The sequence below is a fragment of the Pseudochaenichthys georgianus genome, chromosome 1 (assembly GCF_902827115.2).
Source record: "Pseudochaenichthys georgianus chromosome 1, fPseGeo1.2, whole genome shotgun sequence".
Classification (NCBI taxonomy): Eukaryota; Metazoa; Chordata; class Actinopteri; order Perciformes; family Channichthyidae; genus Pseudochaenichthys; species Pseudochaenichthys georgianus.
The window spans coordinates 4,033,268-4,059,540 of record NC_047503.1 but is presented as its reverse complement, the minus strand read 5'-3'; the positions used below and the strand labels follow the sequence as shown (position 1 = coordinate 4,059,540).

Here is a 26,273-nt window from a genome sequence, read left to right as displayed (position 1 = left end):
ATGATCACATTGTTTCATGACTTTCCTCCAAAAAGTGCCACTTCATTCGAAACGGAGACTTCCTTCTCACAGCAGCACGACTCTCTCTCACAACATCGCCGCGCCTTTTGCCCAAATGTCAGATTTCAAACATTGTTTTCCCTCAAATTGGCCCATATAGTTATTCATGACACCATTTCATACAAACATGACGCTGCTTTCTTTGGACCTGTTGTGTTCCAGGCAGTTTGTGGCTTTTCTATTTGTGTTTTATTTAATTTAAATTGTTGTTTAATCACTACTACTGCCAGATAATGATTCAAACATATAGTATATACTGTACCTTTTGTTGTCCGTAGTTTTGCTTTATTTTTTTATTTGTGCTTAATGAATCACACAATAGCTTGAAAACTGCAAAACGAACAGAGAGATGTTTGTTGCAATTATATATATATATGTTTTTGTTTTAACAGAAGAAACACATACCAACTTTGTTTACACAAACAGCGTTCTTTATTGTTATTGTGTTATAGTTGTTAGCTCACACATCTTCAGGATGAACATGAGTGAAAGGCTTTTTGGTTCCAGACTGTCACAAGAAATGAAAGTTGTACCTGGCTGACTCACCTGTTTGAATAAAGGTGAATTGAAGAGTTAATAATGATGATGTCACATCTGTCTCCCTCTCACCAACAACTATCATCTTACTGAAGCTAAATGAAGGAGCACTATTTTGTATATTTTATTTTCTAAATATGTTCTAGTTCATTCTGCTGTTAGAGAGTTTGCTGTCTTTGAAAATGATGTTACCGGACTAAAAGAAGAATAAATAATATGGGCCAGAATCTTATTGCGCTGTAATTGTTTGACAAGATAAAAAAGCTCCAATATAGATACTAGGTCAAATAAAAACCTCAGCAGTGGTTCGTGTTGAAGTTCAGAATGTCCCGCTTGTATGTGAAAACTGGCAGCACGAGTGCAAGCGTGTGATGACTATTAGATCATATTAGATAACATCAACTTTATTCATTCATCTTCAGCAGAAGGTTAACAGGTATTACAGAGTTAAAATATAATACAAAATAAACATGAACAGTATATATACAAATCAACAGTACAGAAGATATATATCAAAATAGTATCTTAAGAATACACAATATAAAATTCAACATACATTTTTATAATAGACCAGTAGAAAAAGTAAAATGTAATCTATACATGTAATACTAAACATTGCAGAAGTATGCCGTTTAAAAAAAAAATTAAAATATAATTTTAATCCAATGTGCTCGCTTGGGTACAACATGTAAAACGTCCAGACTATTATCCAAAGCGATTTACTTTCACTTCCATACAGTTAACATGCCAACGGGAGCAATTTGGGGTCAGGTGTTATGCCTTTGGACACTACATACCACAGTCCCTCTGATTGGCTGAGCCCCATTTACTGTGTTGGTGGGACAAAGACTGTATATAAGCATTTATTTACCGTTAAATTGTATGATTAGGTGTTCAACAATATTAGAAATAAATGTTTTTAAAGCTGATCATACTGCAGCTAACCACATGGTGGGACTAGTGAGTAAGCTCCCCCCCCCCCCCCCCCCCCCCCCCCCCCCCCAGTATGTCAGTGTCACTGTTGACAGGTGCCTCTCCGGAAGGACACACTTAGAGTGACAAGTGAATAAGAAAAGTACATCCTATAATACACACATTCAAGTTCTACAACCACTGGAGATATGAAGTTCTATCTATCTTCAGACTGTGTGTGTGTGTGTGTGTGTGTGTGTGTGTGTGTGTGTGTGTGTGTGTGTGCGTATGTGTGCACACGTGTGTGTGCGCACGTGTGTGTCAGTGGGGTGGGCAGGCAGGCAGGACATGAGCTCCATTTATAGACATGCCGTGCTCAGAGTCAAAGTGAGTGCACATGTGCCAGTGAGTACAGCTGCCACACTTTAAATCAACAAAAGAAAGAAAGATTAAACTCTGAGACAGAATCCAACTTTGTCCGGTTGGGAAACAGAAGCTCCACTGGTTGAACGGTCATCTTAAACTACAGATCATCTACTGGAGAATTCACCTTTAAAGTAAGTGACTTTAAACCTGTTGCATGATTGCGTCCTCCTTATAAAGCCTGCGCTGACTTTGAATGACCAGGGACATCAGTCTGTTGTTCTTCTAAGCCAGAAGGTCCCCCTCCGTTATCTTATCATCATGTATAACTGGGAAAAGTGTCCATAATAATAATAATAATACATTGAATTTATATAGTGCTTTTCAAGACTCAAAGTCACTTTACAGTTTGGAAGGGGGGAGAGGGAAGGGCAGACGAAGACGAACGACAGACAGGACTCCGGAGTTTGGCCTTGGGGGTGGAAAGCAAACCGGCTGAGGTGGATCTGAGGGACCTCCTGAGGGGGAGTTGGATAAGGATGAGGAGGTCAGTGAGGAAGATGGTAGAGGGCTTTGTATGTGAGGACCAGGAGTTTGTAGTGGATGTGGTGAGAGACGGGAAGCCAGTGGAGTTCTTTGAGGACCGGGGTGATGTGATGCCATGATTTGGTGTGGGTGAGGAGTCTGGCGGCTGCGTTCTGGTCACGCTGGAGTCTAATGAGGGAGGTGGACAGTGGCCGACTGGCCATCGGGACGTACGGGACGAATCCCGATGGGCCGGTACTGAAGTGGGCCGGTACTGAAGTGGGCCGGTCGGACGATGTGGGCCAGTCAGATAAGGCACTAGCACCGTTGACAATTTACTAGCGGTATTTACTCGCGGTACCGAGGTGGGCCGGCGGTACCGAAGTGGGCCGGTCGAGAGTCCCGGGCTGATTTTTAGTCCCAGTCCACCCCTGGAGGTGGAGCTGATGCCGTAGAACATTAGAAAGTCGCTTTGATAAAAACACATGTGATGGTGAAATGGAGTTGGCCAATAGCGTTTGGAGGAGACCAGGGACAGTTGTAACGCCTTCAATATCTCCAATCACAAACAAGCTAATGATGAAACTCCCTCTGCACATGCTCAGCTCGATGGAAAGATCGCTGTGAGAAAAAAAGGAGCCACGTTTAAATCTGTTACGAAAGATATCAGGAAAAGTGTGTTTCTGAGGTAAAACATTAACAAAAAGTATATGCCGTATTTTTTGGATACTGTCTTGAGGTCAAATATCTAATCCAAACTAGTATTATTAGAATCACTGTTTTGTAAGCTACAAATATAACTAGCTAAATATGGGTCAAGCTAGCAACCAGGCAGGTTCACAGGGGGTGAAGACGTGACTGGTGGTCCTGGGACGGCTGTAACATGGCACATTTACAATGATGGCTCATTTGCTCCAATGATCAATATTGTTGATTGGTGTGCATTGTCCCTGTAAAAATAAACAATAACATACTGTACAGTAAAGTGTGTGTGTGTGTTTACAATATGCCAAATGTCAGAAAGAGGAAGACAGACAGGGGAGTGCCACTTGCTCTGCTGCAGAGGGCCTCAAATGAAGTTGAGAAGGGCAAATCAGTCAGGGAAGTGGCAAAGGCCCTGGATCTATGCCATGTCACCCTGTACTATGCCATGTCACCCTGGATCTATGCCATGTCACCCTGTGCCGGTTCCATACAGAGAGGCTGGGGTTGGAGAGTCAGGGATCCAAACACCCCAAAGAGTAGGCTACTGGTGTTCTCAACAGAGCAAGAGATGCTTTTGAGAGACTACCTGATGGAGGCAGCTGACTGATATGGTCTCAGCTCAAAAGAGGCATGTCTACATAATTAAGGTAGAATAGGCTATCTATACAGATGGAAGTGACTTTTACACCAGCCACAACTGAATCAGATGAATTCCATCTGGTGTTCTGTTTGAAGTTCTGTTCATTGTTCATGGTTTGTTGGAGAATGTGTGAAACCCCATTCAAATCTTGTTGCCTTAGAATTTGACAGCTTTCCTTCTTCTTCCGTCAGCGTGAAAAAGGTAACCGTTACAACTGTCCCTGGCATGTGTTACAACCGTCCCTGTACACAGGGACGGTTGTCACAGTTGATTTTTTAAAATACATTTTCCAACCTGTACTTATTTCATAGAAACATCTTAAATACATTGTTTCAGTAGTTGACACATTGAGAATGTATAATATAGCAAAATGGCTATCCTAGTGTAAATGGTTTTTTACTATATTGGGGAAAACCCAAAAAGTGTTACAACTGTCCCTGGTCTCCCCTATACTTCAACGTGTGGTACATATTTGTCCTACGGTGGGTGTCACTTCGACATGGAAGTGGTCATTTATTAGGACCACCGAGAAAAAAGAATGAGTGTAACAGGGTATTTAGAGAGAGAGAGATGTAGATATATTTAAGAATATAATGTCTGCTGTGTTCATAACAAGATTCCATTCTAACAAGGAGGTTGCAGGAGCCATGAAACGTGTGGGTAATGCGTTTTGTTTTAATATAAGATATTTGTTTGATCTATTGATTGGTTGGCTTGGGTCACATGGATATGGGCGGCACACATAATAATCCTGTTACCTGCGTGAGGTGTGTGTGGAAGAGAGGGTGACACAGGGTCTTTGTACTTTTTGTTGACCGCAAGTTTAATGATTGCTTTTATTATAACAATGTACATGTCTAAGGAAAATAAGTTGATCATCCCAGTTTTCATTAAACTACATTATTAGTTTTGATCTCAGCAATTATTTTTTGTAGCGTGTCACCTCAGTGACTTTTTTTGTTTCCTGCTATCGCTATATTTTGTCAACAAAAAATAATAAGCACACATTGCGTAAGAAGAATCATCGCATGGATTATGGATCTATTGGAGGAGAATGGAGATAAGAAATCATTGGAAATAATTCACGGAGGTAAGCACTGGCTGTTAATAAAGACACACACACACACACACACACACACACACACCCCAAAGAAGTGTTGAATTCAGTCCATCATATATTTCAACACCGATTTCTGGTCAATTTATGCAAACACATATTTCCAAGGCACTCCTTTATAATTATTGGGATAAAACAGGTTTGAAATCATTCCACTGTATACTATAGGACAGTAAACCAGACATATCGTTTTAAACTGGAGATAAAAAAATATGCATAAATAAAATAGTAAAATAAGATATGAATACGTTACATGTATTTGTTATTGGCTATGGGTTATTGGTTATGTTCACATACTTATTTAATTATTAAAATGTAAACCAATCTTTTTCATATGGGTGTTTAGAGTTGTACCCCCTAGATCTAGTCTCTAGTCATTCTGCTTAAAGTGCACCAGATTGAAGCATTTTGCTTTAAAATGTTCAAACCTTTCTTCCCGGTATGCCTGAGAAGGCAGGTATGCTTGTTTTTCTCAACAAGAACTGTTTTTAAATGGGGGGGGGGGGTTCCTTTACAAGTTGGACTGTTGCACTGTTGTAGCTTCAGTGGTTCTCAGGTTACAGTTACATAGCAGTGAATATAAACAGACTGATTAATGTGAATATTACTTTAAACTAACCTGTGTAAAAGTTTCTCGAATAAATGTAATTGTTTTGGTGGAAGAAGCATGTATCCTTTTTTTACCCTGCCCCTCAAAGAATCGGAATCGAGAACCGTTAAGAACCGGAATCGAAAAGTAGAATCGGAATCGGAATCGTGGAAATTCAAACGATACCCAACCCTATATATCAGTGAATGAAACTTGATAGATCCAGTCACAGTAAAAGGTCAACTGGGGTCAAACTCCTCCCCCATTCCCTAATCACTTCTCTGCTTTCAGGTTTCATGACAGATCACATCCGACACCTCATATGTAGCTGATGCAACAGCGATGCCATTTAATGGTGATTGAAGTACTTCTAACACACACACAGTTAACATTCACAGTTTTCCCCTCACCAAAACTATGAGTGTATCGTTTTAACCTTACACTCATATTGAAGGAATTTCCCCAAAACATTTAACGTTTCTTGATATTTTCACACTTAAACACGTGACGTATTTTGCCTTTTTTTGTTGAAACATTTACAGTAACCATATGCGGTTCAGAAAGGACGGGACCTGTTTGTCCAGAAGGCCTTTCAGCCTTGGGCCCACCCAAGGTGCTTGGACCCTGGATTGCTTCTGAAGCGTGTTGCTTGCATTTGCAGCTAACGTGTTTACTGGTAGCCCGTGTAAAGCGTTGGGTCAGTGAAGAACTGAGGTCAAGAGATGTGGCAGCACACAGATGAGTGACTGTGCCGTCTTGGGTCTGAGACCATGCCAGATAATTAAAGAGATAAAAGAAAGAAGCTATTGTGTTTGCTAGTTATAGACCCTCCAGAAAAACGCGGGCTAAAATCCTTGATTATGCGATTAAACCAAGCGGCAAACTCTGGGGAACAGCCGGGAAGCCAATACGGAAGTGCCACACACTGCAGTTCCTACATGGGCCGCTAGGGACTGGCTGCAGAAAGGAGCCATTTCCATAGACCCCCATGTTAAAATGCCCAACTTCACAGCAGAAAAAAACATGTTTCTACCCATGGATGCAATAAATATTATTATCGATATAGTTAGATTCCACCTTCATGATTATGAATCTTTGAGTGAATTGTTTTCTAACACGACCCTTTTATTTATATTAGGTCTTAAAGTGTTTGCATAAATTAGGGCGTGGTCACGTTGATGGACACGTACATGCCTCACTGTCAGCTAACAGCAACTTGTCCACTCTGCTAGGCTACAACCATAGAGGCTACAACGTTAGTTAGTCATAGTACTGTACTTGACCCTTTAGCTTTAGCCGTGTTCGTGGTGATTGTGCCTTTTAGGGAATATTGTTACAAATACCAGACAATTAAAATGTGGTGCTGTGTGCTTGAATGTACTAACAGAACTTCCAAGAAGTCTAAAATGATAATATTATACATGTTAACCCCGTTCGCAGGTGTTTGTGTGCTTGGTAGCTTAGCTTGTTACTTATTAGCCAGCTAAGGACGTAACCCTTTATGCATACATATACATTTTAGTTTATGATTCAGCCTTGGGTAAGACTTTTATAGTCTATGGCTATGACGCCCATAATGCTAAACGGGAGCAAATGTTAATAGGGGACCCAATTATCCCAGTGGTGGCCGCCGGAGCTAACGGAGCCGCAGGGGGCTAGCTGCAGCCGGCGTCCCGGAGCTAGCCCACTGCGGCTCCGTTAGGTCCGGGCGGTGGAGTCTGTCTTTTCTCAACATGTGAATGACAAGCATTAAGAATAACAAAATATAGCTAATTCTCTTGCAGATTGTCTCATTTGATTATGAATGTAACGTTTATATAGGGGAACTACACCGTTAGCAGTAACTTGGTATGCATGTATTTCATGTTAGCTTAGCTTCTTAGCCTGAGCTAGCTCTGTTTACTTCCAGTTCGGAGGCAGCAGGTCCCGCCTCGGCTCCGCCTCTTTGCCCTTATTTGGAGCAGGCGGGATTAGACTCTGACGTCACAGTCGAGCCGTTAGTGGCCGACTCCGCCTACTAAGGGCTTCACGGCAACTCTGCAGAGTCCTATGGGTGACGTCACGGACACTACGTCCATTTATATATACAATCTATGGATTAAACATGCGGGGTTTTTATGCGATTGCGGGAAGTTGCGAAAAATATGCAACATTTTTTTTTTTTAAATATTGGGCTGTCTTATTTATTCTCTCTCACACACAACCTGCCACTAACGTTAAACCCCTTTACTATTCAATTAAACACATTCGATGTTTATTTATTGTAAAAGCAATTGGGCTATTTTAATCACACTCTCTCACACACACACACACACACACACATACACACACACTTCTCCGCCTCATTCTGTTTTCATATACTTGTTCGTTATCTGACCAGCTTCAATGTTGTAGGCTTCTCACCTCGTTTCTTGTAGCACTCGAAAGGGTTTTGGAGGTTGATGCCTCGGTGAACGTGAGTTGTTTGGCTTTCTTGTCCGCAGCAGCAGAAAGCATTTTCGAATGTTTGAATGAATCAAAGTGGGTCGTCACCGTGGATTTTCTCTTATGCTCCAATACAGTTGCATATAGTTCATAGTGCAGAATAGTTTCCCCCCACTTGCGTGCAAGACATCGGGGTACTGCTTTGCCCGGTCTTTAGCAGAAATGTTCGTCGGTAAATGAGATGGATTAGATTTGTTCATTTTTGTGTTTTCTCTCTCGTGTGAGCTCCACACATTCACTCTACGGTGTTGTTTATCTTCTGTGATGCGCGAGCTGATGACGTTGCGTCATCATCACTACTCGTCAAGACGAGTTAACTTTTTTCCCTCAACTTTGTGTGGAAAAATGCGGGGATTATGCGGCCTTTTCATAAATATGCGCTATTTTGCTGATTATGCGGTAAATTCTGCGATCGCAGAATCGCGTTTTTATGGAGGGTCTAGAGTCTAGACTCTAGTTGTAGTAACACTAAGACCCCGTTTACACGAGGACGATACGGGTTGTATCCGCATTTCTCTTGCGTATAGCCCTTTCATTTACACGAGGCTGTAACAAAAGGATAGAAACGGACCCCGCAAACGATAACGGGTCCCAAGGTGGATAGATCTGCAAACGGAGCGCTCTGGGGAGCAAACGGCTCTGTGTGTACGCTCTATACGATCATTTCCTGATAACGATGAAATAGCCCCGCCTCCCTCTCCCCCCATCTCCCTCTCCCTATGTCTCCTGCTCAAAGATCAGCTGCTGGGCTGTCATAAGAGGGGGAGGAAAACTCAGTTTATTATTCTTATATTATTATTAGGGCTGTCAAATGATTAAAAATTGTAATCAGATTAATCATAGTTTAAAAATTAATTAATCATGATTAATCACCATTCAAAATATGCCATTTATTTATGTATATTGTTGTGGGAATGGAAAGATAAATGAAAGAAGGCGGATATATCCATTTAACATACAGTATCTATGTTTATTATAACATTGTTCTGCGTGTCAAAATGAAAGACAGCCCACACACACACCTATCAATCATCAAACCGTGGGGTCTTAATTCATTACGTGTTGATTTCTATCAACGGGGGAGTACTTCAGGAAAGTCGACAGAGGGGGGGGGGGGCGGAGTAGTGGAGTACTTTGTGACCACAGAGTGTGAACGTTGTGATCAGCTGTTTTAGCGCAGTTCTCCAGTGAAGGGGGGAGTCTCCCTCCGCAGCCGGTTGGCGTAGTTTTGGTAACAGCAGCCCTGTCTGTGCACACGGACACCGACTCTGTCGTCCGGTGATCTAACCGCCTTCTGGAAAAGCTTCACAAGTACGTGGGTACGCAAATGCGCTTTGTGACACAAGTGGCGGTACGCATTTCAGATTACGCACATAACCTGCGTACCAGTTATGTGCACCCCTGTACCAGAGCCATATTATTACTATTATATGGCTCTGCCCTGTACTACAGCAAAAGTATTCTCCGTCGGGACTTCCTGCAACAACACCACGCCGTTATCAAAGATGTTCTATTGAGAAGATGATCACTATGTGACAAAAGTTTTCAAAACCGTGGCTACTGAAATCAATCTTACTAACTGCTGTCTGTGCAATTTACTCCGCGCGAGTTGGCAGACTTTATTTTGCTTACTTTAACATCATTTTTCATGGTGGGGCTAAGCCATTTCTTGGTATGGGTGTAGCCTACCCCAGCCATACCCTGGCGCTGCCACTGGTGGCACGTATGGGGCGGGCCATTCTGCACATGCGTTAAATGCGTTAAATATTTTAACGCAATTAATTCAAAAAATTAATTACCGCCGTTAACGCGATAATTTTGACAGCACTAATTATTATATAGAGTAGTTATCAATTTGATTTAAAGCTCAATAAATAACAAAGAAGACCTCTGACCGGCACTTTTCTAATTTTGTCCGGAAGACCGGCGAACATTTTTTTTAATGGAAACTCCCTTGGAAGCATGGATGTATAACAGTGGCGGCGCTAGGGGGTGGCTACTTGGGCTCAAGCCCCGGATGTTTTCTGAAAAGCCCCGGATATTTCACTTAAAAACATTATTATAATTTTTTTTTTTTTTTAAACGTCTCGGGAGTAATGTGCAGTACCGGAGTCCACCAGAGAGGCAGCCCCTGTGGGAAATTAGCCTGCGTACTGCGTAGCCTGCCCTGAAGCAGAAGTGATCCTTCCTAGTGCCTGACTAGTTTTAAGCTAATAGCCTCTACAGTTATGGATATTAGAATGTTATTGTCATTGAAGCAGGCGCCACAAGCTGCAGCAGCAGCAGTATCAGTAGCTGACAACAATGTCATCACCAGCAGTCAAGAAATGGATGATGTTTCAGGTTTGTGAATCTAATGGTGATATCTGCCCTCTGGCTGACTGAGTAAGAAGTGAAAAAGAGTGATGTAACGTTAATGTTATATCTAGTAAACATGGAGTAACCAGACTAAGTATACCCTTATATGTTAGTATGTATACAGAACATGACTAAAAATTATCCCAAGATGTAACGTTAACCCTTCATACCTCAGTCTACTTTAAGACACTAAAATAACGTATTCCAATTTTTATTTTGTTTTCGCGCGTGGAATTATACCGGCTCTCGTTTCAGTACACATAACAACAGAACTGACAGGCAACCCTCTGAATCAGACTCCGATTGGCTGTGACTGCATCCACTCAGAGTGTCCGATTCAGAAACGTGACTCTTACACTCTTTACGTCACAAACAAAGATGGTGGATGAGAATAGATCTATAAAACGATAAGCAATGCGCCAGAATCAAAACGCATCCTTTAAAACTCTACACACATTCGTTTCACCTTAATAAGTAAACGACTATTTCAGTGAGTTAAGGCATTAGTTTGCTTCATTAAATGGTGTTAATGAGTGTTCTCCAGTGCCTTTTGTCCGCTTTAAGGTGTTATTAAGGTAGGGTTAATGTTGCTCTCAAAGTGCACCAGATTGATGCTTTCAACTTCAATATTTAAAAAATATATATATATATATTCCCGGGGGAGCATGCCCCCGGACCCCCCGAGAGGAGGCGACGACCCCCCTAAAGGATGTTCGGTCCACCTCCCACTTATAAAAAATAGCACTGTAAAAAAAATATATATAAATGTAACTATTTATTTCAGCATTCATTTATTATTTGTATTTATTTCTAGATATATTCATGTTTTAATTCACATTTGCTTTTATTTATATCTGTATTTATCAATTGTATTCCTATGTTAATTTATAGATGTATTTATATCTGTATAAATGTATTAATTCACTTTTTTCTATATTTATTTTAACACTTGCCTGATGAAATTACTTCTATATCTATTTATTATTATTTATTTATTTCTGTATTTATTCATTCTTACATATATTCATTCCTATATTAATGTATAGATTTCTGCATGTATTTATGATATGTGATAAGACATAGATGTAAGCAGGAATAGGGTTGTGTGCCATAGAATTTTCTTATTATAAATGTAAGTAATGGTGGTTATAATTGTGGGTAACACTGTTAACCACTACATTGAAAACATATTGTGATAAACATACCTGATACTCCATAAAAAAAGAGTCTGGATCCTCGTTGAGGTAGATCGCGATGCTTCGCAGGATGCACCCCCTCTTGATGTGGATGTTTTCAAACTAAAGCAGAGGCGATAAATCAAAGACAATTAAGCACAATGCATGTGCAACAGAGCAGGTAGTCTACAAAGTAGAGGGCTGTATCTGTTGTGTGTCCCTAAGCAGGACTCCTTACCCCTACATTTCCACAATAAGCTATTGCCATAAAAACACAATAAAAGCAGACAATTTCTTAAATGTGTTCTTATGAGCATGGACAAAAACAATACAGTGAAAAACGATGTTCTATGCATTTATACTAACCGAATCTGATATTGCAAGGGCCTCCTTGATTTTGTGCCCCTTCAGTCCTCCTTTGGTCTTGAAGATCTTCAAGAGCTTGTCTGAGAATGGTCCAGCTGCCACATGAACTTTGATTGAAGTGGTGATGTTGTGATCCTCAAAAACAGATCAGCTTGTGCAAGTATTGTGAAAGTAGCCGTGTACTTACCATAAATAAGAGGTTGCCCCAAGGTGCTTGTTAATGCTGATCAAACTGCAAAAGACAACATAAATATATTAGAGGTGTGATTAAAATGCTTATATATTTGAATTTTCACAGACAACACATACAGTAATTGCCTAAGATTGCACAACCCAAAAGAAAACGATAACAGATCACACTTTAAAATTAAGAGTCTAGTAGAATTTTTTTATAAAGCAACAGTTAAATTGCGTAAAATGGACATATATTGATAAAGCATATCAAATTATTATTACATAATGATTTAAATAAAACATGAATATTTGTTTTTGTTGAACAGTTGCATAGGGCATTAAAATAAACGTTACCATTAACTAGCTAGCAATTTTATTTTTTATTAGAGATGAAGGCTGATATTGTGATTGAAAAACTCAAATCAACTGAACTCCTACAGAAACGAGTGGCTCTGCCTGTCCTCCTCTGCCTGCCTGCACTAAGGCCAGGAGAGAGATGGACAGACCTGCTGAGCTTTATAATAGAAAATGGCAGCCCTTGCTGGGCTGCATGCAGGCTCTGCCTCCTATACTGTTACCTCATTCACTTGAATTACTCTTTGCATTCTTTGGTTGAATTTAAACTGAATTTTGGTGTACTGTGTTCAATGACAATAGAGTCATTCTACAGAAAAGGTGGAATCTGGGTGATACAAATCTGCTGAAATATATTCCTTCTAAACACATCTAAAACCTGTTGAATAGCAATAACTAACTCTTAACTTGATGAATCCACAACAAGTAGAGCTTAAAGGTGACATGTCATGCTTTTCAGGTTATTGCCCGTCCCCTTGTGTGTTATGAAGGTTTTTATGCATGTAAACGGTCTGCAGAGTCAAAACCCTCAAAGTACACCATGTAGGGAGTAAAACTCTAAAACAGAAAATACCTCCCCAAAACGCCTCGTTGGAGATACGTTAGGGGTGGGCGATATTGAAAAATATGTTATCACGATATTTTCAAGCAGTATCACGATAGACGATATATATCACGATATTTTTTCATGTCGGTTATTATGGTTATTTTTCAAGTTACTTAACAGTACAAGCACCTGCAAGGTAACAGAAACTAAAACCAAAAGGAGTAACAGACCAGAATAGCATTTCAAGCTGGTTTTATTTCAGAAATGAATCCCTGAATGAACAAGTGAGCAGTGAACATCAATAAACATGAAAAGGAGGGTAAAACATAACTAAATAAAACATAAAACATCAATGAGGAAAAGTCAGTGCCAAACAATTAAAATGTAAACTTTAGAGTAGACTTGAAGTGTAATAAAAGACTTTAGCATAACTGAAGGGAAAAACATAAAACGCCACCGCGTCAGTTATGTCTTTCCACCGTTTGCTAGTCTTTTCATAAGGAGCCCCTTTATGAAATGCCTGCCCTATGGTAGTTTGTTTTGGTGCAGTCGCTGCGGTAGATTGTGCATTCACACGCGGGGGACCTTGCACTCTTACAGTCTCTGCATGCTCTTTCTGGTGCTTGCGTTTGAGGTGGTCTCGTAAGCCCGACGTGTTGCCATCTGTCGCTTTTAAATTTCCTTTTTTGCGCATTTTGCAAATTACATTTGTTTGCTCCGTGTCTGTTGTGTTATATCCAAAATATTTCCATACCACAGACGTAGAGTTCTTTTTGGGGACTAAATCTAATTCTTCTACATCAGAATCTGACTCTCCGTCCATTATTGCTGTGTGTGCAGACTGCCAACAGTGTATTTTCCCTCGCTGCAAAGAAAGGGGGCGGGGACTTTGGGAGCGTGTCAAACAACTCGGACTGAACGAAAGCAGAGGTGCGCTGACATTGTGAAATCGATCGGGCTTGATATATGGTGAAATTAAAATCAGTAGGTGAGGCTGGGGGAGCGGGAGGGGAAGAGGCTCTTCGTCCGCTGTTTTAGCCCCCTGCGCCGCGCATGGAGAGCCTCTTCCCCTCCCGCTATTTTTTTTTTTTATCACGATAGGACGATATCTCTGAAAAAGCATATCGTGGAGACCTAATATCGTCACGACGATATATATTGTCATATCGACCACCCCTAAGATACGTCACTGTCCATTTGATTCTTCCGGGTACATCATGATGTCATGTCGTCCCCGGAACGAAATGGACCAATCCGTGGAGCCGTTACGTTACGTCCGCGGAGCTGTTACGTTAAGCCCCCGCTGATTGGTCCAAATTGACCAATCCACGGACTTCCTCACACACTCAGTGCATGCAGCTCTGCTGATTTCTCCTCCCTGGCTGCAGGCTGATAACAGACAGTTGGGATCGCGGCGAAATTCTCTCTGCAGACCCATTCTCACAGCGTCTATCAACCTTTTTCTTACTCAATATCAAGCCACACTTATTGTTTTTACTACGGCTGTGACTTTGTGTGTGCTCAGGGTGAGTTTGGCTGTGTTTCGCTGTGTATCGCTAAACAAGGAAATCACACCTCCACGGAGCTTAGCGCGATTCACAACGTCCCGACCAATCAGAGCACACTGTGCTGGGGGGGAGAGCTGCAACGAGCCGTTTAGTGGAGAGAGTGAATACACATACTTTACAGAGATGCTGTATGCGAAACCAATGTGAGTTTGGAAAATTGCACAGTATAAATCTGTTCTAGTAGACCACAACAATGGAATTATGATCAGTGGAAATGGACATGACATGTGACCTTTAAAGTATTTTTATTATTTGTATACATTATACAAAGCGTATTTATATAGGAACATAATATATTACTCTTCTTCCTGGTAACACGTAACACCAGTGACGGTAACACCAGTGACAATTTGGAGAAAACACTACCATTTTAACAAAATGGCTGCAATGTGTCAGACCAAATGTGGCTTCAGTCAATATCAAAATCGTTTAACTCTTCAATACAATACATTTTCCCATTTAAATGTTCACCCCTAGGGCTATGCAATGAGTAACACTAATGACAGACTTGAAAGACGCACGTAAAATTTGAAGATAAAATGACACCTTTAACAAACAAAGTAAGAAGTATCTGACTTATGTCTTTGTCCACTGCACTGCCTCAAATGATCTCTTGTTACAGGAGGCACTTCAGAGACAGTACATTACTTCAAAATAAAAGCGTTTTGTGTAGCAGTAACACCCAATGACGTAATTTTGGGTGACTAACATTTATTGAATATTATTAATAATAATTTGCGTTTTTTGTTACCATTGTAGTGTTATATTTAATGTATGTAATGTTATGTAAATATGAATGAGATTTATTTATTGAAAAAAATATATTTTAAATGAAAACTATAGGCTCCACTTCCATGTATGATCAAAGTGACAAGGCAGTTCCTTGAACTTGGCATTTTAAATAAATAGCAATTTATGTATAAAACAATTTTTTTAATGTTTTAATTTAGTACCATTGTAAAGGCAATCTCTATGTATTCAACATATATAATGAATGTGAGTATTAGGTCAACATCATGTATTTTGGTGTCTGCAAAAGTAAGTGACAGTACTTCCACCTTTTCTGTAGAATGACCCAATAACGTTAAATCTAATGTAATATAATCTAATGATCTCCGTTATCCAGTATCCAATGCTAACCGTATCTAGCAAGATAGCTAACAAACCAGTTATCTGGCTAGCTAGCTTGCCGCTTTACCTCATGCACTTTAATTACTCTTTGCATTTTTTGGTTGAATTTAAACTGAATTTTGGTGTACTGTGTTCAATGACAATAACGTTAAATCTAATGTAATATAATGTAATGATCTCTACTATCCAGTATTCAATGCTAACCATATCTAGCAAGCTAGCTAGCTTGCTGTTTAGACCCAACTAAAAACGGAGCAAAATATAACACGGTGGTTTCAAATATTCTTTTCGATATTATGAAAAGGCATTACTTGGAAACAGGGAACATTCTAAACTACTAGAAAAAACAAATACTTACCAAATAATAGACTTTCCACCGTCAGTTTCCCCAGTCAGTTTCCAGTCAGTTTCCAGTCAGTGTCAGACAAACGGCGGCAAATGACAGAACGGATGTTGCGCATGCGCAAAGGGGATGTGCAAAATGAAAACAAGTCATTTTGAGTTGCTCTGTTTTAAATACATTTAATAAGTGAATTGATTAATGTAATTTGTGTTACACTAATGAACTATAGCCTACTTAGGTTTACTTCTTAAATACAAATATTTAAGTAAAGTGAAATAATTTGTAATGTGTCAAGTCTAAAGGCCCTGACACACCAACCCGATTTTGGGAGTCAGAGGCCGTCAGAGGCTGTCGGGCATTCGCGGCGCCGTAGTCAGGTTGGTGTGTCCCGCACCGTCGACCGTGACACGCCTTATTTGGACTGCCAGACCCGATGCATGGCCGATTCAACATGTTGAATCGGCCATGCATCGGGTCTGGCAGTCGGACCAAATAATCACTCTGATTGGCTGTTCAGCTAGCAAATCAGTGCATGAGAAGCGAAGCGGAAGTGAGGGACGTAAACAAACGATTTAAGAAGGCACACACAGACTGCTATTCATTTTCATCTCATCATGGCGATCTGGAATGATGCAAACGAAGACCTGCTCATCACCTTGATCCAGGAGAGGCCAGCTCTGTATGATATTACGGAGAAAAGATACTCTTCTTCTTCTCTGTCTTCCGGTTGTTGCCTCTTCATGACGAATACACACTACCGCCGCCTGCTGGTAAGGAGAGTTATTGCCACTCACGCACTGAAGTCGGTGCGGTGTGTTCCCGTGCGACACATGGCCAAAACGCAGGAGAACACGGCCAGGCAACAGCCGACTTCAGCGTCGGCTAGTCCTCTGGTGACTTTAGGAAGGGCTTGAATCATTATCGAAGCAGTTCCTGCCGTTGCTACGGTAGATCAAGAAAGAGAAAGTAAAAGACGGAGCGCTGGATGTCAGATAAATCACCAGAAGAAGGCAGAGAGGAAGTACATACTAACTGGAACACGGTATGAGCTCTGCAGAGGTTAAGGACTTGTTAGTGGATCAGAAACTGTGAACAGAGTTGGATAGTGCTGAGTGCTGCCATAAAGTTGTTGTTGTCGCAGTTCCAGCCGTTGGTGCGCCGTGGAACCGAGTTTTTTTTTTTCTTAGCGGAAGAAATACGATAATTTTGAAGTCAATAAAATAATTTCAATTGATATTAGGAGTCGAGTTTTTAGTTTTTTATATATCTGGCTGGCCGTGTCATAAGCGGGATAATGTGCAGCGAGGCGGTCATTATGGGGAAAAGAACACCCTTCAGGATGAATAGGGAATCCGATGCGAAGCGGAGGGATCTTGGATCAAATTGACTACATAACCACTTATTGTGTACTATACGTAGTAACCTTTTTATGATTTAAAAAAAATCTTTTGTGGAACTGCAGGACGGAGTCCAAAACTGATTTCCTTACGGGGACAATAAAGTATACTGCCAAAAAGTTCGAATAAATGGAGATGTCATTTTGGGATATACAAAGTTAGATGTTTGTTTTATTAGCTAAATGTGCTTAAGAATTAATATAGACAATGAATTGGTATTGAAATGAAAAAAACTCCACTGTGTGTTTTGAATAAACTTGGATTAAGACTGACAGGCAATGATTGGTGAGGGAATACAGTATATTTATTTTGGTCATTACAGCTGATAGTTGCATAAAACCTAATTACAGCCCAGTTTATTTAAAAACATGTTGTCATGCTATGATTCTATGTTGGGAAAGTTTTTCCTGAATTATTATAGTATTTACTAATCAGAACACTATCAGGCGTTATTACCCAAATATGCATCATAGTTTACAGACCAAGTTCAGTTACATTTTCACTCACATCATAATCATAATCTCAGTTTAACAGCCCCTACTTTTTCTTATTCATTATTCAAAATTAAAATAAAAGTGCTTTACATGTTTTGCACAGGAAGAACAACTTTTTAAGGAATGCAATGAAGTCAAATTAGACAATTACAACAATAATAGTTCAAATTGAAAAAGTAATTCAAGAAGGGACGAAACATTAAAAAGATGTTGATGATGACAAAGTGTAAAGCAATGGTCTTGCATTCAAAGTATCTTAAGTTACATATCCAATAACCCTGACCACTCAAATGAAATAAAGGAACACCTTCTACATATTTCAATTACTCCACTACTGTATTTGCAGAAACTTGTTTTGGGTTTTGTAGTGTTTTTCTAGGCTTGTCAAACACAAGATAGAGAGGAAACAAATGGCAAAAGCCTCCACCGATGAGATGAGAAATGCATAAGGACACCTTGAAACAGAAACAGCATGTTCTCTGTTCAGGGGTTTAACGTTCTGTGGGAAAACTACAAGGTAGTAAAGCATGTTGGCGCAGAGTTAAGATGTGTCGGACTGTCCGGATTCCCAGCTGTTCAGTGGACTAATGTTTTCCTCTTCAGGCTTCCTGTCCAGCAGCTGCGATGGCTCCCAGCTTGGCCCAGGCCTTCAGGCGGAGGTGGTGGATGGCGGTCACAGCCATCATAGAGAACCTGCTCTTCTCTGCGGTGCTGCTGGGCTGGGGCTCACTGCTCATCATGCTGAAGAGCGAAGGCTTCTACTCACACCTTTGTGTTGGTGAGAGCACCATCAGAACTGCCCTCTGGTCCTTTCTCGTGCTGTTAGCATCCCAGGAGGCACATAACATTCTCCCATCATTTCAACGCTACAATGTTATTGTGTTACAGGACATTTCTAATAGTGGTACGGACAGATGCTTACATGTTTTAGGTGTGTGACTTAGTGCCGACATGCTCGAGGTTCAGGGAGGTTTCTATTTCTTTGAGGAGAACATGATTGTTTGTGGAGTCTCTTCCAGGTCTGATTTTACTGATGGATATGACAACCATTCCATTTTGCAATATTTCTTGTTTTAAAAATAACTACTATAAAAGATGATCTGAGTCTCTTTGGATACTATTAACTATTTAGTTTCTTAGGTCATTTTTTTGTTGAAACTTAATCCAAGATATGCAAGATTACTTTGCCAGCTGGTAACATTAAGGGTCAAACGGGAGATAGGATGCTTCTGTTAATGTACTCTTAGAAGATAGAAAAACACTGACCCTCAGCGTATGGAGATGGTCGTTGGCCAGGATCAAGAAGAGCCTCTTTTATATTCTACACAAGCCTCATGAAAGAACATAATATTGCTACTAAAGCCTCCTCTACCAGCTTTGAACTTTTACATAGAATCAGAACTAATAGAACATATTGTTTAATAATGTCATCTTAACATGAGTCATTGGCAAAGCTTTGGGCAGTGCAACAGCAGCAGTGCGTTTATTTAGTTAAGGTTTGAGCCTCTATAAAACAAGACCACATATCAAAGCTGCAACTACCATGTGATTAATAACAAGCGGACAAAATGAACTTCCCAAAAATCAGCCCAGACCGAGACAAAGACTAACTACTAACTACTCTGGGCCTATCCTGTTGGCAGCGGTATATTGTGTTATTTTTACCCAGACAGTGTCATGTCGCGGTTCTCAGTGCAGTGAGGATTTTTTCTGTTCTCTACATTCTCCTTTTTTTTATGAAACCATGCAGAAAATGTGACTGTGGACCCCAACGTGACCGTGGTGGAGAGCGGGGCCTGGCCGAGCTGTACGGAGCAGGAGGAGGTGTTGAACCTGGGCTTCACCATTGGCTCCTTCCTCCTGAGTGCAGCCACTCTGCCTCTGGGCATCCTGATGGACAGATTTGGGCCACGCCCACTGAGGCTCGTTGGCAGGTGTGACAGACAGTCTTTTGTTATTTGCCTTTTAACAGAACACAAGCGCAGATTTCAACCTATTAAATAAAAGTACCATTGGAACCACAGTCAACGTGCTCTGACATCCTGTTTCCTTTTCAGCGCATGTTTTGCCGCTTCCTGTGCCATGATGGCTGCCGCTGCTTATGACCCTGCAGGTACAGTAACAGTACAATACTCCACCAGAGATATAGAAAAAGCATGCAGCCTTTTTAACTTCATGTCCTATTTTGTAAATGTTTTCAATTATCTGTCAAGCTATATAAATGCATTTACAAGTCCTTGAGGAAACCGACTACAAACAGTTGGAGTGACTTGGAACAGAATGAATGAATGAATTCCCCTACTGTGTGTTGTAAAAGGAAATTGCATTTTCTTCACATCGTTTTTCAGAAATCATTTTGAACATGTTGGGTGCTCACTGTCAGTTTTGAATCATGGATGAAAGTACACATCTCACATTGAAAGAAACTCTGAATGCACCTTTAAAGTGTCAATAAAGCTTATTTTCTTTATTTCCATGTGTTCCATCAGCGCTGTCTTTCCTCATCTTCCTCGCTGTCTCCTTCAACGGCTTCGGAGGAATCTGCCTGACCTTCACCTCACTCACAGTATGACACACACACACACACACACACACACACACACACACACACACACACACACACACACACACACACACACACACACATTATTCATTTTCCTGACATGTATATAGGTTACTTCATCTGCGTTACTTGCACATCGGTCTGCAACATACTCTGCACTATTCTATTCGACACTATTTATTTTATTTTATTATTGTTTTATGTCTTTTATAACTATGTTGCCTTGTTGGAGGAGCAAGGGACTTAAGGTTTTGCTTAATTGAGCTGTCCTATCTTAATTGATGATGCAAAGTACATTCAGTCCTCTTAGACATTTAAAACAACAGTTGAAACGCAATAGAAAAGCACAAGATGCTAGCGTGTCAACGTGGAGCTAAAATAAGCCACCTGGGCTCATCAGTGTGGAAGTTATGACGTGCAGGCAGCATTAGAACGAGGACAGGGACACAGGACAAAGGACCTGAACATGTGACAGCAAGACTCCCAGGTCACCAGGACGCCTCGTGTCCCAATGTTCCATCCCTCTATATCAGTCAAAACACCTGCCATGACAGACTGGACAGGGGGCGTAGGCCTTCAGAGTCCAACAACCTCTGTGTAGTTCAGCGTTCAGCTTCCAAACACTGCTTTGTGTACACCTGAGATTATGAACATGTGATCTGTGTGTGAATGGTACAATCCAGAATGTACCACCTGCACGGCCTCAGAATGTTCACAAACTCTCACGCCAAGCTGTGTGTGTGTGTGTGTGTGTGTGTGTGTGTGTGTGTGTGTGTGTGTGTGTGTGTGTGTGTGTGTGTGTGTGTGTGTGTGTGTGTGTATTTTGTAAAGCAGCACATGCTGTACCACTTGTTCTAAATTCTGCTGCGGCCTCTAAGCCAATCCAAAGCATGGGCGGACAACACACCCTCCATAGCCCTGTCCTCCTGTCACCCTCCCTGTGTTCCTCCCCCTTTCTCTTCCTGACAGAGACCGTGTCCTGGACTTGACATGGTCATTCTGGCCTCACTGCTGTCATTCCTGGCTGGTGTGTGTTTGTGTTTATCTAGTTGATAAGCTTTTACATAACTACTTGATGTAAACAGCGCACATTCCCCGCTAATCTAACTAGCTTTTAAACACCCTCTGATAATGCTGGTTGGGCAGTGTTATTTTAAATATTCTGTTTCCTTGGTCTGAGCAGGGCCAATATTAGCCTTAATACATACTGATAAAGACTTCTGTGTGTCTACAGAAGGTCCAGTTGTGATAGACACGGTTCACTGGGTTCACTGAGGACCTGGGGGCGCACAGCGTTGGAGGTGGATGCTTTAGGGGCGGGCAGAGGCAGAGCAGTGGAAGTGTTGAGGAAGAACTTGTTCCTCGAGAGGCGATAGTGAGTCACTGGCCGTTTCTCAATCTCGAGGATGTTGGCTTGGTAGTCGCGTACTTCCAAGTCACTTCCTTCAGAAACGAAGCAAGTATGCTTCCAAGCCACGGCTTCGGAAAACGAAGAAGAATGGAACAGGCTAACAAGTGTGCCACTCTCTCTAACGGTTTCAACATAAACTGAACCGAAAATAAATACCTCACGATGTCTATCTAATTATGAACTTGCTTTACTTTCCCGGAACACATTTTTGGTGATAACAAACAAATATTTTCCAACACATGTTCTACGCCACTACACACTTACATTTAAATGTGTGCTGCGTCGGTTCAGCCATTCTCCGCAAGGGTTTTTTAAATTGGTCCGTGCGCAAAGCATTGTGGGGATTTTAAGGACACGAAGTCTACCCATGTGCAGCCTCGAAATTTCCCCCAAACCAAGGACGCGGCCTCGGTGGAATTCCAAGTGTGCTGGACATTGGAACGGTCCTGCTGCGCCACTTGATGACGTAGCATCCTTGAAATATTGGCTTGGAAGCCAGTATCCTTGAGATTGAGAAACGGCCACTGGCTGCATCTCAGGTCGATTAAATGGAATCCTTGCGTCCCTCACTTGCGTCGTTTCCCTGCGACTAGTCCCTCCCACCAGGGAAGCATGGAGAGACGCAAGGATAGGGTTAGTGTGATCGTCTGACAGCAGCTCTGTCCCTGTTGTTTCCACACACACACCCGCCTCTGTTAGTACACATTTACTGACATATACATTTGTATCATCTGTTGTAGACCCAAATAAATAAAATAAAATAAGAACTAATTCTCAAAAAAGATAAACACCATTCTTAAAATGTATAAAAGCGATCATGACATTTTTTCCAATAAATGAATAAAATAATCTTTGACTGTGACTGTCACAGAAACGGGAAAAGCTAAACGCACCCTGGCGGCTATAGTTTAAAGAGGCCAGATTAGGCTTTGTAGGGTTTCTCCCTTTCCTGTGGTGTGTTCTATAGGTTTTTGCCTGAAATGCCTCCATTGGACTCCTTTGTTAACTTCCGTAACATAATGACATCACTATGTAACACTCAAGCTTCTATTAGCTAGCGCTCCAACACATTGTACATGATAGGCTAAGGGTGGGACATCTCTAAACGGTTGACCAATCACAAGAGAGCCGGCCAGCTAACGAATCAGAGCAGACTGGGCTCTGGTTTCAGACAGAGGGTGAAAAGAGGTGCTGCAGCACAGGCAGGATGAGAAAAATAAAGAGCTTTTTGAACATTAAAGCATGGAGACATGTAGAGACACTACATACTGATATACACCTGAACATCAGCAGGAGAGGACTCTTTAAAGTAGAGACACTACATACTGATATACACCTGAACATCAGCAGGAGAGGACTCTTTAAAGTAGAGACACTACATACTGATATACACCTGAACATCAGCAGGAGAGGACTCTTTAAAGTAGAGACACTACATACTGATATACACCTGAACATCAGCAGGAGAGGACTCTTTAAAGTAGAGACACTACATACTGATATACACCTGCACATCAGCAGGAGAGGACTCTTTAAAGTAGAGACACTACATACTGATATACACCTGAACATCAGCAGGAGAGGACTCTTTAAAGTAGAGACACTACATACTGATATACACCTGAACATCAGCAGGAGAGGACTCTTTAAAGTAGAGACACTACATACTGATATACACCTGAACATCAGCAGGAGAGGACTCTTTAAAGTAGAGACACTACATACTGATATACACCTGCACATCAGCAGGAGAGGACTCTTTAAAGTAGAGACACTACATACTGATATGAACCTGAACATCAGCAGGAGAGGACTCTTTAAAGTAGAGACACTACATACTGATATACACCTGAACATCAGCAGGAGAGGACTCTTTAAAGTAGAGACACTACATACTGATATACACCTGAACATCAGCAGGAGAGGACTCTTTAAAGTAGAGACACTACATACTGATATACACCTGAACATCAGCAGTAGAGGACTCTTTAAAGTAGAGACACTACATACTGATATACACCTGAACATCAGCAGGAGAGGACTCTTTAAAGTAGAGACACTACATACTGATATACACCTGAACATCAGCAGGAGAGGACTCTTTAAAGTAGAGACACTACATACTGATATACACCTGAACATCAGCGGGAGAGGACTCTTTAAAGTAGAGACACTACATACTGATATACACCTGAACATCAGCGGGAGAGGACTCTTTAAAGTAGAGACACTACATACTGATATACAGCTGAACATCAGCAGGAGAGCACTCTTTAAAGTAGAGACACTACATACTGATATACACCTGAACATCAGCAGGAGAGGACTCTTTAAAGTAGAGACACTACATACTGATATACACCTGAACATCAGCAGGAGAGGACTCTTTAAAGTAGAGACACTACATACTGATATACACCTGAACATCAGCAGGAGAGGACTCTTTAAAGTAGAGACACTACATACTGATATACACCTGAACATCTGCGGGAGAGGACTCTTTAAAGTAGAGACACTACATACTGATATACAGCTGAACATCAGCAGGAGAGCACTCTTTAAAGTAGAGACACTACATACTGATATACACCTGAACATCAGCAGGAGAGGACTCTTTAAAGTAGAGACACTACATACTGATATACACCTGAACATCAGCAGGAGAGGACTCTTTAAAGTAGAGACACTACATACTGATATACACCTGAACATCAGCAGGAGAGGACTCTTTAAAGTAGAGACACTACATACTGATATACACCTGAACATCAGCAGGAGAGGACTCTTTAAAGTAGAGACACTACATACTGATATACACCTGAACATCAGCGGGAGAGGACTCTTTAAAGTAGAGACACTACATACTGATATACAGCTGAACATCAGCAGGAGAGCACTCTTTAAAGTAGAGACACTACATACTGATATACACCTGAACATCAGCAGGAGAGGACTCTTTAAAGTAGAGACACTACATACTGATATACACCTGAACATCAGCAGGAGAGGACTCTTTAAAGTAGAGACACTACATACTGATATACACCTGAACATTAGCAGGAGAGCACTCTTTAAAGTAGAGACACTACTAAATAAATGTACATAACAATGATAGCAACCAACCTGTTTCCATTTAGAGTAGGAACGCTTTCAATGTAGATGTAGATAAAGTCGCAAGTGCTAGGACTGTTTTAGGCACTAACACTTTTATGTGCGCAGCTCCTCTCGCGTGGAACACTCTGCAAACAATATTTAAAATGAGCATTTTGGTTCCCCTGCATCATTTTAAAGCACAGCTTGAGGAATTGATATTTGATACTCCTGGTCCTGTCTTTGTGAATAAGTTTGTAAATTCTACCCCGGTCATTATGTTGTATGTGTCCTTTTTTGTTTTCTGTTACATGTGTAACATGTGCGGCAGGTCTCCCCTGTAAAACAGATGGCTGATCTCAATGGGATTCTTTAACCTGGATAAATAAAGGCTACAAACAAACAAGAGAGTAGATTTGTCAGATAAGAGCCTTTGGTGAATAGCATACCAGCAGAGAACACGTTGTGCCCACAGCGGCCACACTGTGTGGGTATCACAGAGCTGACCGATTCTCTTATCAGTCTGCACTGTTTACAGAGGCTCCAACAGTGCAGTTAGTCACAGCTGTCAATAGAACAAAGAAAGTGCGCCACATTTCAATCAACCACTAAATAGTGCCCATATGACTTTATAGATGTATATATTAATTTCTAACAATAACATTACTATATTTTTATTTTAACTTCTGCAATAATGTGTTGATTATTTCTATCTTGGATTCTCCCTTTTACTGCATTCTTTTTTATAATACATTATAATAGCCCTGTTCGAGGGAGGGAAACACTTACATTTCATGGGCAACGACTCAACTGTAGTTGTTGTTGCAAATGTCAAATAAAACTTGAAGGAAGCACAAGGTCCCGACTACTGAGTCCTCTCTATGACCCCGGTCCTACGTTAGTACATCAGACGGATGAAAATGAGGCATTGCATTTTGTTACTTCAGTGTGGAATCGTACACGGACATTACTGTATGTCACGTGTCGATTATAACGTGTAAGTGAGAGGTAAAGCCTATGTGCAGAGTCATCACACATCATGTATGATAACACATGATACCAGCTGGCGCAGGGAAACGCTAAAGCTAACACTTTTGGGTTATCTGTACTGTAACGTATAAAGAAACAATAAACAAAACTTGGGCAACCAATAAAGATGTGGCTGTGACATTTAGAATGCACAAAGTTACTGTTGATATACCTTTAGTGGGAACTAGCTAGCGAGCAAAGCTATTATGATAAATAAACCTGCCTTGCCACTTTTTCAATGTTTAATATGCAGAAACTATTAAAAATGCAAGTATAAAAAATAAATGCAAAGTTAATGTTATTAATATGTTGCTGATTTGAATGGTAAAACCACAATAGGC

General features: G+C 40.9%; 1 protein-coding gene across 1 annotated transcript in view; it reads left to right on the top strand.

Moving 5' to 3' along the window:
* Window positions 1-1,863: 1,863 nt before the first annotated feature.
* Window positions 1,864-26,273, top strand: part of slc43a1b (solute carrier family 43 member 1b) — a 33,498-nt gene continuing 9,088 nt past the window's right edge. The window contains exons 1-5 of the mRNA XM_034095170.2: window positions 1,864-2,066; window positions 18,443-18,617; window positions 19,590-19,773; window positions 19,897-19,952; window positions 20,329-20,405. Of these exons, the coding sequence (XP_033951061.1) occupies window positions 18,464-18,617; window positions 19,590-19,773; window positions 19,897-19,952; window positions 20,329-20,405 (471 nt within the window). The 5' untranslated portion in view covers window positions 1,864-2,066; window positions 18,443-18,463. The remainder of the gene's footprint in view (window positions 2,067-18,442; window positions 18,618-19,589; window positions 19,774-19,896; window positions 19,953-20,328; window positions 20,406-26,273) is intronic.